This window comes from Juglans regia, chromosome 14 (assembly GCF_001411555.2).
Source record: "Juglans regia cultivar Chandler chromosome 14, Walnut 2.0, whole genome shotgun sequence".
NCBI classification, from domain to species: Eukaryota; Viridiplantae; Streptophyta; class Magnoliopsida; order Fagales; family Juglandaceae; genus Juglans; species Juglans regia.
The window spans coordinates 2,754,191-2,767,734 of NC_049914.1; the positions used below are offsets into that span (position 1 = coordinate 2,754,191).

Here is a 13,544-nt window from a genome sequence, read left to right on the forward strand (position 1 = left end):
CGATCGATCTACATTATTGAATAAATACTATTAATTCATCTTTGTATACGGATAAGTTTAGCGTTTCATTACGTTATTATCTATTAATATATATATATATATTTATATATATATACTTACAGATCTATAACAATCAATACAAGACTAAGCATGATTTATAATGACACCCTATTGCGAAGGCAACTGCTACCATTTATTCATCATAAGCCCTGCCGTCCAATCTTTAATGTTCACGGCAGCTTCAAGTCAATCTTTCATATTAGAACTTAAGTAACGTTAAAATCAAGGTAGAATAGATCAGAAAAAAAAAAAAAAAAACTAGATCCATAAACGTTATGAAGTTTTGATCATATATTCACAGATCAGGAACAGTACCGCAAATATTTGATGAAAATAAAAAAGTTGTTAGATCTACTAATTGTTATAAGCCGGAGTGTAAAGCACAACCTTGACGTTGATATGACATGACTTGATTAATTGTAACATATAGTAGTCTTGCATTTTTTATAAATCAAGATTCGCTATATCAATGACATCGTAGGATATGCTTTACACACCCGAGTTTCGATGAATTTTTCAAATAAAAATAGAGGCCGGTGGTGAGGAGTTGGTACTGGCCGTTTCTCAGCTTTTAGTTATAGTAAACGTCAAGCTGATGTAACTCATGAGATCTTTGGATGTTTGGAGAATACAGCATGCATGCAACGATCGACCAGAAAAGCGTAAAAATGAAGCATGCACTGGTACTTCACCCACCATGCATGCTTCAAGCTATCCTACTAATTAACTCGTAATCTAACAATTCAACAAAGACAATTACCACCAGTTAGATCATTCTTCTCAATTCCAGTACTTCGTATCAAGTCTTACCCTGATCATACGCCAAAGCATATTTTCAAACACTAAAATCCTGATCTATATGTGCTAACTTTTCCTATCCAGAAAAGAAAAAAGAAAATATAAGAATATGGTAGTAAATTTAAAGCTCCGTCCATTTCCTCCAAAAGCCTCAAACCCCAAGCTACAATGTTTCTCTTATTCGGTAAATCTAGCAACTTTATCTTGCTCTTCTTCATCTTCCTAATTGTCCGCTCGCCCCCATGCATTCTTGCCAGAAGAACGCCCGGATTCAGGTGGATCAATTTCCCGGTAACTGCAAAAGGCTATAAGGGCAATCGGGACAACATCGAAAGGTTCTTCAACGCGACTATAGGCAGCCACATCACTGGCATATCGGAAATCAAAAAACACTTTCATCGTTTTGGCTATCTCACATTGCAGAACGACACATTCACCGACACGTTCGACGCTCGGTTCGAATCGGCTATTACACGCTACCAAGAGAAACTCGGCCTACCCACTACGGGTAAGCTTGATTACCCTACAGTTTCTCAAATTACCGAGCCAAGGTGTGGCGTGCCCGACACAGTCCATAGGTTGCATGCAACCCGACATTACGAATATTTTCCGGGGAAACCTCGATGGTCACGGCGCATGCCAATGAGGCTCACTTACGCATTCTCGCCGGAGAATTCGATAAACCACTTGAGCTTATCAGACATAAGGGTCGTTTTCAAACGCGCATTTGCGAAGTGGGCATCGGTTATACCAGTGAGTTTCTTGGAGACCGAGGACTATGGCTTCGCAGATATAAAAATTGGGTTTTACAGCGGCGACCACGGAGACGGAGAGCCATTCGATGGGGTTCTGGGAGTTCTGGCCCACTCATTCTCGCCTGAGAGCGGGAGACTCCATCTCGATGCGGCGGAGACCTGGACCGTTGATTTTGAGACGGAGAAATCACCGGTGGCCGTTGATTTGGAATCTGTAGCGACCCATGAGATCGGGCATTTGCTAGGTTTAGCCCACAGCTCGGTGAAGGAGACTGTTATGTACCCTAGCTTGAAGCCTAGGGATAAGAAGTTGGATTTGACAGCGGACGATGTGGAAGGAGTGCAAGCTCTGTATGGATCAAACCCTAACTTTAGGACTGGGTCTTTGTTAGAGTCTGATATTTCCACAAATCAGGGTGTTGATTACAGAGCTGGCACATCTACGTGGGCAATATCAGTGCTGGTTTTGATTCTTTGTTTGTACGTATGATTTTCAATGAATATTTCTTTGTTTTTTGGTTTTTGGGTTGTGGAGGAACAATCATGTTTCCTAGAGTACAGGATAAGGAGGCCGGTCGTTGGACGCCCTTAGATAGGATTTGACCGTGGTAGCTTTGAAATTTGAACTAGTTTGGCAACCTCAAACATCGGAGATATTTTTCATCTCTGACGTTTTTTGTGTTCATGATTGATTTCATCGAAGATAAATCGTCAGCAAGGTCACAATTAAGATCTTTCTGTTTGTTTGTTTTTTCCTTTATTTATCTTCTCTTTCTATATGGCTTATTACAATTGACAATTTATTATTATACAAATAAAATTATAAATTAACGTAATTTAACATAGTATATCATATTCATGTAAAATTATTTTTATTATAAAATATATTTAAATTATCTCATAAAATTATGTCAATTTATAATACTCATTTATTTTATTGATTTTCTTTTGTAATAGTCTACATCCTGATTTAGCCAAGTGGATAATGTTATGTTCGTGATTTAAAAATCATCAAAATCAGTTTTGTTTGGGGTTTAAGATCGCATGAATTAGCTAGTAAGATCAGACTATGAAGAAGCGCATGAGTGGCTGCTCAACCAAAATCTTTAGGTACACCCACGTGGTTATTATATATATATAGATCAGATCACTATGAAGATATATATAAGCGCATAATGCACATAGTACTGTGTGCATTAATATTCGATTGAACATATATGATCTAGTTTTTTAATAATCAATTACCGGCCATTTCGATCGTATCTTATGCAACTAATTTCTTTTCCTTTTCTGGTACGTTCGTTTACAAGGTAACTAATTATTAAATACGTACGTACTAAACCAAAATTGTAAGAAATTCTAACGACCATATTATATAAAAAATATTCAGTACGTAGAACGGTCGATTTAATCAGAAATAAACAGGTTGCCAATTAATTACGTACAGGCCGGAGAGAATGGCACGTCACCATCGATCGGGTGATATGGTATTATATAATAATTATCAGCGCACCAACTGGCCGGCTGGGTGGTAGTGTACCGGCCAACTCACGAAACTTGTTCATGATCAAACCGAAGTTATTGATGTGAATAAATAAATAAATTAAAATATATAAATGGATCTGATCACATCATGATCAGTGCCCTCGACTGAGAAATATTTATTTATTTATATGGTCAGTGTCAAAGTCTAACTTGCGTCTTCATCAGATAACCCAACCGAAATGATCAAAATCTGCTTTATTTGTCATGAATCTTTGGGTAGTTGGAATATTAATTAGTTAGGTGATTAATTTAATTTATTGAGTTATATATATAAGATGATTAACCCTTTAATTTTCACACGACATATTGGAATGTCCTTTGATAATGAAATGCCCCGGCCCACTACATGTCTTAAGATTCAAATCAGACCACATAGATGATCACAATGATGGCATCGACCTCAATCAATGTTACAGAGATCGATATTTGTGATAAATTAAATGAGTAAAGCATGTTAAGCTTAAATATTTAAGAGAAATCTTGATCTTCAAAGTCAATTACACTCATACCAATCATATATATAATATATATATGTATGTTTATTCAAGACTTTTAAACTTACGACACTCTATTGATCTATATATATTAATAGATTACCGTTTAATTTGTACGTTCTAAGAATTTGAAGCTATATATAAAGAAGACTTAAAATGTTATTATTTAACGTATATCATGAGCATAGAAAATGTTGGAACCCTAGCTTTTTAGAGAAATCCCAGACGAAAAAAAAATTGAATTTGTTCTAATTTATTACGTACCCTTCTCATGATCAGGTAGGAGTAATATTAAAGATGTACGTAGACAGACGTTAAAAGGTAATTTATTTATTACATTATAAGATACTAGGATTTGACAACATGCAACGACAACTTCACAACACACATTAGCTACGGCCTTCTTTATATATCTTTCTTATTTTCTTTAATTGGCAGCTGGTTATACGTACCTGCATTATATCTTTTCACGTGAATCTACTTTTCCTCGTTTCCTTTGAGATGTTCTAAGACGGTTATCAGTTTCTTTTTCTTGATCTTCATGATCCCTTTTTAAGTCCGAGCTCATCATGTGGCTACAGAACCAACGAGGCTGGGAAAGGGGAGCTAGCTAGCTAGCGGGGGAGTCGACGTAACAATAGCAGTCAAGATATGCAGGATCCCATAGTTTTGTAAGTCAGGAACTATGATCGATGAAAGTAATATATATTAATATATGAGCTAGCGATTTTATAAAATGCTTTCTTTCGTACGATCCAATCTTAACAAATTACACATGATACTAGAAAGTAAAACAGCTAGAAAATATTGATAGTAACTTGACTTGCAAATGATCGATCGATCATGCCACATGATCAGATTCCTCAAGTTTATATTAAGAAGTAGTAGCTTTGTCCTAGTTAATATATATTCATATACGTACATGAGTCTAGCCAATTGGAATTCCAGATTTTATATATTGGACTTCCCTCCGAAACACGCAAATGGTAGAAGTTTTAAGCTTTATTTGTTTTTCACAAAAGCAGACGTTTCAAATTATTTATGTTTCGCAGGTTAATTATAATCTCGTGTCAGCATTACGTACGTACACGTACGATCGAGTTTGAAGAAATTAACTTGCATGCAGTATATACTTAATTTTATCCGAAATGATCAACACATGAATGCTCTATTTTTATACCGGTCCAAATAATTGAACCCTTTCTCTCTCTCGTGGACACACGCATCAACGCAGACGGCACAAACCCGATCACACAACGATAAAATATTCAAGACAAGTTAGGGTATAGATCACCAGCTTAATTCACCATACATATATATATATATATATATATATGTGTATGTATGTATGTATGTATATATATCTACTCTATTATAATAAGTGGTTATTTAACTGTGGATAATAATTTTTGTTATTTTTCTATTAACTTTTGTTATTTTTCTGTTAAGTCAGTTAAGTCATGTTTTATCAAAATGTCCTTAAAACTCTTGATCATTTGACGTATAGCTTCCTTATAAAATTTAATGAATGATCATGTTTTACCAAAAGGTTTTTAAGACCCTTGATCATTTAACGTGTAGCTCTCTTGTAGAATTTAATGAATGATCATGTTTTATCAAAAAACTCTTAATAGCCCTGCGACGCACATGAATTGACTTCTTTTTTATGTCCTTTTTGTTATGATCACAATGTACTCATTTTCCTTTTTTTTCAATCTTTTTTACTAAAAAATTAATAATATTTTTTTATTATATAGAGAGTAAATAGATAATCCAATATAGATACATACCAATGTCCATACTTTACTGAAATTTAGAATTTTTTTTAATCTTTATTTTTTATCATTCTTTAACCTTATATTTTATTTTTCTATACAAATAAGTTACTGACTTTTTTATTTTTTTTATTTAAATCATTATGTTAGGTGCATCCCGAGACTAATGCATCCGGGGCCGTCCCGTGCGTGTGTATTTTATATATATATAACCAAGAAGAGAGTGCAGCAAAAAGGACAAAAAAAAAAAACCCCATTGGCTAGTTAGGGCCTAAGGCACTTGCCGTTCTTATTAATTAGCATCGTTATTTATATAATCATCACCATCGTAATCTTTACCGCATGCAGTGATCATACATTTAGTAATTAATTACCCTTTTCAAAAGATAATGGCACTATTTATTTACTATTTTATTTGATTTTTTTAATATTTTTTATTTTATTTAGGGGTAATTAAAAGAAGTAACTATTTATAAAATTATATATTTTTTTAATTTTTTTTAATGGTTATTAAGAATGTTAAAAAGATACTTAAAACATGATAAAAAATAATAAAAAATCAAATAAGTAGTAAACAGGTAGTTATAACCCTACCACTATCCAAATTCATCAAAATGACATCTTTTAATATTATATGAGAAATAATAATTGTAATCATGAGTATGTAAGTATTGTGTAATTATTTTAAAAAATATAAATAAATGCGAGATTTATATATATAAAAAAATTAACAATACTTACGACTACAGTACGTAACATTATACATATTATATAAGTCATGTACGTATGATATATGGTAGTTTAAAAAACAAGTTAAATATTATTAATGGTCACGATCATCTCTCACCATCATCGGCTCATCGCTGACATCATGGACTAATAGTACCATGGATTAAGAATTTAAGAGTGCTGAGAGTTGACATTTTCAAAGCTAATGGCATCCACGTGTCACAATAAAGGTAGTCCACATGTCCCACAGGCTGCCACGAAACCTTTTTATTCTGGTTAAAAGAGTTTCAACCCACCAAGTATAGCCAACATAATTATTTAATTGTTAATTTGCTAGACAAAACCCCAAGTCCTATAATGTCAGCGTTGGAGTACTCGAAACTTGATGGACTATGCTTGGACTTTCTTCAAAAAAAAAAATGTAGACTTCGAGGAAAAATGAGTTCTATTGCTTAAAGTGTGCAAGTATATGACATACGCCAATTTAATATAATTTCCCCAAATAATTTATAATGAAGAGAGAAAGAGAGGAGTTATTTATATATATATATATATATATATATATGGCTATCCTGGATACCCGAGTTTATTTGTTAATTAGTTGGCTCGTTCTACTTTTACCTGGAAAGCAGGCGTGGAAGACATAACAGACCCATTAACAAGTTCAAGAAAAAAGGAGGTGAGGATGAATAAAAAGTAGGGAACATAAGAATAAAATCCATGAGATTTTTTAATTTAAAGGCTAGGCGCTGAACCTTAAAGGTGTCTAGTTTCAAGGTCCAATATTCCTCATGGGTATTGCTCCCAAGTTCCAAAAATGCAAGATAATATACTCATCATACAAGCATAATCATCATGCATGTCTTCAACTTCAAGACCAGATCGAACAACTTCAAAGTATACCCTTGATAATTTATCCTCTTCACTATTGTCCTGATTTATTAACGGTTATAGTAATGTTAAAAAGTTACCCATCTAGCTAACACCAAACTCCCGTTCGATCGATGCTCCTTTATACATTTTCATGTTGCATGTCGTGTATCTATGGCAATGGTTTACTTGCAGACATAGCCGACAAGATTATATAATGAGAGTGCACCAAGGAACTAACTCCATAAAATCGCAGATCACTATATACACCTCTCTCTCTCTCTCTCTCTCTCTCTCTCTCTCTCTGATATATATATATACATATACACACACATGCATGCAATCAAAGAATTTATTTTAGATACAAAATACGTATTTTATTTTCAGAAAGTAGTCAATAACTTGCATGGTTTAGCATTAATGCTGGAAATAGGACGAACAGAAAATTATTGAAAAACCACGTGATGACAGTAGTGTTATTGCATGTACGTGTTAATTTATATAATTAGATACTGTGTTTGGAAGTTGCTTGTAACTTGGACAATGAAAGGTGAAGGGGCATGAAACCAAGCAACCACGTGAGTCATCTTGATGGTAGTTTAGAAAGAAAGGAAAGTGTGGACAGATGGGGGAGAAACCGTCATTGGGTTATCATGTGTTATTTATGGCGAGTTTCCTTCATCTTCAAATTATGTTCACATGTAGGTCAGACAAGCATATGAATTAAGAAAGTAAGAGATGAATACAGAGAGAGAGAGAGAGAGATGGTGAAGAACTAATATTGCATATTGATCGGGGAGAGGACTAGAAGGATTGGGATAGATATACAGAGCAGTTGGCTTTATTATCACTTCAAGACCCCCAATGAGAAGGGCTTTGTTGGTTTCCTGTGAATGGGCAAACCTATACACCAGAGGACGCCTCATCAGCTTGTGACTTTTTTATTTTTATTTTTTATGTAAGCTTGTGACTTTTGAGATATTTCACAAAGTATGGGTCGCCAACACAAGTACATGCACGTAAGGGGGAAAGAAAAAAAAAAAAAAAAAAATATCGCAAGTTCATGACCAAATGAATGGCCTAGAAGCGACACCACCTACTTAAACTCTTCCACTTCTCGTCCATCATTTTTCCTACGAAAAAAATACGGAAAAAATCTACGACGCAAATATTGGTAAAAAAAAATTAAAAAAAAAAATCCTCGTAAATAAGTTTCCTAGCCTCTCGTCTTTATGTACCTGTCTGTGTATATCTGTCTGGTTTTGTTTTTGTTTTTTTATTTGGAAAATGCTAGAGCTCCCGCTGGGGGCTCCCGCTGGGAGCTCCCGCTGGAGCTCTAGTGTATTTTTTTATGTGTATTTTTTAATTCTTTTTTTTATGTAGATGTTTTTAATGATTTTAAATATTTTTAAAAAATAAAAAAATTTATAATATTATTAAATAATACTTGCTTAATCACGAAGTAAAATATAAAATATTTTTATATGATTTTTTATTTTACTTCGTGATTAAGGAAGTATTTTTTAATAATTTTTTTTTTTACTTCTTGATTAAGAAAGTGTTTTTAATAATGTTCTAAATTTATTTTATTTTTTAAAAAATATTAAAAACTATTAAAAAAAATTATATAAAAAATAACTTAAAAAAAAACACATATAAAAATACACTACAGCCCCAACGGGAGCTCCCAGCGGGAGCCCCCAGCGGGGGCTGTAGCACGATCCTTTTTATTTTTTCCAGTTTCCCCTTTCCATTTGACAATAATAGAGGGCCTAGATATTAAAGGGCCTTCAATGAATCTGTAAAAGTTAGCAGGCTTCAGGTACTATGAATTCTTCGGCCGAAAGGCACTCCAATGCATTTAATTCACCTTAAGAGACTCAACAAAGCAAATAGGGGATGTAACTAGCTTCTCCAGAACCCTGTTGTGACAGACACAACACTACGGAAACAATCTTCCGTATGATCAGTCAACACACCTCCCCAATATATAATACATATATATATATATATATATATCTTGAGGCCACTTAATCAAAGAACAAGCCCATCTGTCATTCTTTCCTGGGGCCAACAACCGTACCTTAATTATACCTATCAATATGTTAATCGCTTGCGTCTAAACATGTTTCTTCAACAAACTTTGCTCTATATTTCGCTCTGTTTACCATTTGATCTATGCACGAAACTTACTAACTCATGCGTACCATGTGCCTGAGGTTTCGCTTCGCCCAGATGCATCAATCCTACGAGTTTTACCCACAAAATCAGAAACAAGAACCGAACAGAAAAGCTTGGAAACTCGTGCCAGCGATCCGATTAAGAAAGTTTCATATTTTATTAACAACTTACTGAAAACCATAACACAAACAAAAAACTCGAACAAACACTCGGAAACAACTTATATATATAATTAACATTTGCTACTATAAACAGTACGAGGCTTTTTGACTCCAAAGTCTCTGCCTTTTTTCCTTTTTTTCCTTCCCCCACTCAACACATTACATCCTTGAGAAGCTTGTACCTGCGCGTAGCAGTCCGTGGGGAAGGTGTCGGACTCTTACCCTTCTCGGCGCTCTCTTCGCGATCATGCTGTTTAATTTTGTCCCCAGAATACTCAGACCGGCTTGTGATTCCAGCGTCGTTTACAGCCGCAGATTTCTTTGAAGAGCTACCTTGTCTTGTGCTCCTTTCCTCACTTTGGCACCAATCGCACAGTTCAATCGGCTCCGCAAATTCGCTGTAGTAGTTACTACAATACCTGTAAAATCAACAAGATAACCAGCATAATTCACTCATAAAATATAACCAGAAAGATACATGGGTCTCATAGTTATGATCACATAACAGCAGGATTTAACCTGTTAATAACATAATAAACATGCTAGTGGTGATGCTAAAGAGCATCCGCTTATTAGTATTTGAGAATATGCCATGCTATGAAACATGATGGTATATCAAAGATGATATCGATGGTGATGATTAGGATGATAGGGACAATAATATAAAAAGAATCCCATAAAACTTGATAGCATATTTCTGTCTATATATATGAATGATGATGGCGGTGGTGATGAGTACTGATGAGGATGGGGTGATGGTGAAAGCAGACATACGAGTGCTGGAAGCGGTTGTGGCATTTGTTGCAGCGGAAGAGCTTGTCGGGGAAGCCCACGTCGCCGCACATGCTGCATACAGTCTGGAGATCCACCATTGCTTGAAGCTTTGTATCGCTAATTAAGACAGACAGAATGTGAAAGAGAAACCCAACAAGAGGTAGATAACTACGAAAGAGAGAGATTGAGATTTATAAAGAAGAGTAAGTGGTTTTGAGGCGGTGTGAAATATTTATTTATAGGGTAGATTTTCGGTATATTTTTATCTATTATTTAGATCTCAATATTGGATATATACACAGGTAGACCACAGGTTGCTTGCAGTCATTTTCAGTTAGAGCAGGCATAGAGAGAAAAAGATAGAGAGACGGCGAGAGAGAGAGAGAGAGAGAGGGAGAGGTGAACGGTGAACCTTAAAATTGTGGTTAGACAAAATGACAGTTATGTCCCTTCTGAGCTTTACTTGGTTTTCATTACCCCTTACCTATCAGGCTTTTGTCCTTTCTCTGCTTCTTGCTTTTTAGTTTTTACTGCCAGACAGTAGTAGTACAGTGCTATTACCAATTTACCAGACACAGAGCCTCGTTTGAGCTCGTCTGCAGCTCTGCTCATTGAGACACGTTTTAGTTTTATTATTTATAAATTAATTATCTTCTTCTACTTATCATCATATACTATATATATTTAATAAAAAAATTAAATGTATGATATAGTGTGTGATGTAAAAAAAAATGAGTAAAAATTTTATTATATTAATTCATGTCTTCTGACCTTACACTATTGCAGTTAGGGTGTGGAATATATAGACTGAGGTAATAAAATTCTACACGGCCATTAATTAATTCATGCAGCTGAGAGCAATTAGTCCACGTATTAATAAAGCATTAATGAATTTTGGTGTCTTGTGATAGTGATATTTGAAAATGTTGGGAATATGACGTCAAGGAGTGCAATAAATTCAAATTCAACTTTAAAATTATAATTGGAATATATATTTTCAACCGGTTTAAAAAAATCAACGATTTAACATGATATTAAAGTCAATAATCCTAAATTTGAGTTTATATTTGGAAAAATTTTATTTATCATATCTGACACCATACACAAATATGTCATTTTATTTGTCATTTTCCAGTCATCTAGTCCTCTTATTTAGTGCTTATTAAAAGCATTTATAAATATGTATATTTAAATAGAATTAAAATAATAATAAATCACATATTAATATGTAGTATAGAGACGATGAATGATATTATATGTTTAAATATTGTTCAATAGTGTGACTTAGAGAATGAGGAGAACGGAGAAACGAATAATCACATCAACATTTTTCCTATAGTTAGAATTTCTGAAAATTTTTATGATTTAAAATGATATCATAGCAATGGGATTGTGGTTAATAATTTACATAATTATTTTAAGTTTTGTTTTCTAGATTTATAGACCTATATTTATAAGAATAAATATAGTTATAAATTATTATTAGAAATATCTATTTTATACACATGATGTCACATCATCTATATTACACATCTCTTAAAGTGAGTGTTGAGAACAATCAACTAAAAGCAGTCATACAGTAAGTATAAAATATGCACTGTTATAGTGACTTCTCTCTAATATTACTCTATTTATAAACACAAATCTTTTAACTATAACTTTTTATTAACTATTTAGGAGATAGAGAAATCATCTGATTTCATTTAATTATTATAAATTTTTATAAAAAATAATTTAAATTTTTTAAATTTTAAAAAAATAATAATATTAAAAAATAATATTTTATTCAATTTATTTCACTACCAAACAAACTAGCTAACTTTTCTCAAGAAATTGTTGGCCTATATACATACTTGTCATTAATTACTTTCTAGGGGTAATCGAGGAATGTTAGAACCCAAAGTACAGTACCCTATTATTTACCTACTTACCTTTAGACGAAACTCGACCAGTAAAAAGCCTCGGGAATAAACTACGGTGCTCCGCAACTGTACGTGAACGTAGTAAGCAAGGGATCTCGACCGTTCATATATTGGAAAAAGCGACGATGGGATTATGAGGGTCATCAAATATTTACAATCAAATATTAACAGCTCAACTGACCTTCGTGAAACTTTCCTCACCGTTAGATTCATAGTAGGTGGCGTATCGATCGTTCAAGATCGATTGGGCTACGCAATTACAGTGTGGAATGTCATACGTCGCATGGTAAAGTTGATAAGTATCATGTGGGGCCCAGGCCTCTTTCGATCAGCTCTTTTTAAAGGAATTTAATTTAATTTAATTGGGGAAAAAAGTGAAATAAATCTAAAAAATTCCTATAATTTAAGAAATAAATAAAATAAAATGAGCAAATGGAAGATTTTTTTTTTTCTTTTTAAATTTGAAAGGCAGACTGTGTGGTTTTTATTTTTATTTTTTATTTGGGTATTGTATAAGTGGAGGGATTATTTTAATAGACACGTTGGAGAAATAATCCCAGTCAACTCTAAAAAAACATAATCATATTTTCTAAGTTTGGTCTCCGATTCTATAGAAAAAGCGAAGCCCACCTCAAATTATCACTTTTTTTTATAATATGACACAAAACTTCCAACTTGGAATACGTTGGTAGGTTGAAAAATAATAAAATTTAAAATTTAAAAAATTGAGAAAATAGATATTTTACTGTATAATAATATTACGTGTGAAATTATAATTACATGTAATACTATTTTTATTTAAAGAGTTTATACAATCCACTCCTGATATTCCTTATTTGTAATTAAATCTAAAAAAAAAAAATCCCTCCTCCCTCTTATTAGCATGTGTGCTAAAAGGTTTTCATGTAGACAAAGGTATTTAACTTTGTATAGCCAAAATAATAATAATAATAATAATAATAATAATAATAATAATAATAATAATAATACAAGACTTGGTAGCTCATTTCGGTAAAAGAAATTAATTTTTACTGACCCGATTTTTTATTTGATTATTCATTTACAAAAAAATAAGCAATACACAGGAAAATGTTATTTTTCAAATTAAGAATTTTCAAATTAGTACGTGGGTTAGCTAAAAGGTTTTCAAATTAGGACTGAGGAAAGAGGAAGACCGAAGAAGGAAGCAATGCCTTGTCAGAGTGACGTCCACGTGGCATCATGTCAAACTTTGTAAATGCCACATTTTGATTCACACAATACACATGGCAATCTTTTGTCGTCTTGACCTCGATGGCTACTCTACGACTATTTATTGGTCTTGACTCTCGAAAATGCTTAAACAACTCAACTTTTTGTGAAAGCAAAAAGAAGGCGATATCTTTACGTAATTTACTCCTGCTTTAAGCCATTTTTTTTGTACTTATAATATATATATATATATATATATATTCATTCATAAAATTGTTTAGCTCCATCA

The 13,544-nt window shown here is 33.2% G+C and overlaps 2 protein-coding genes across 2 annotated transcripts; one reads left to right on the forward strand and one right to left on the reverse strand.

Annotated features, from left to right (window-relative positions):
- The first annotated feature begins 1,014 nt into the window (after positions 1-1,014).
- On the forward strand, positions 1,015-2,241 carry LOC109014958 (metalloendoproteinase 4-MMP). The gene has a single exon (XM_018997456.2). It carries the CDS (start codon positions 1,027-1,029, stop codon positions 2,101-2,103), a length of 1,077 nt encoding a protein of 358 aa, XP_018853001.1. The 5' UTR covers positions 1,015-1,026; the 3' UTR covers positions 2,104-2,241.
- A 7,086-nt stretch (positions 2,242-9,327) lies between these two features.
- Positions 9,328-10,385, reverse strand: LOC109016085. The gene is made up of 2 exons (XM_018998548.2): positions 10,143-10,385; positions 9,328-9,787 (listed from the first exon to the last, which is right to left on the reverse strand). Exons 1-2 carry the CDS (start codon positions 10,238-10,240, stop codon positions 9,520-9,522), a joined length of 366 nt encoding a protein of 121 aa, XP_018854093.1. The 5' UTR covers positions 10,241-10,385; the 3' UTR covers positions 9,328-9,519.
- Between the last annotated feature and the right edge of the window lie 3,159 nt (positions 10,386-13,544).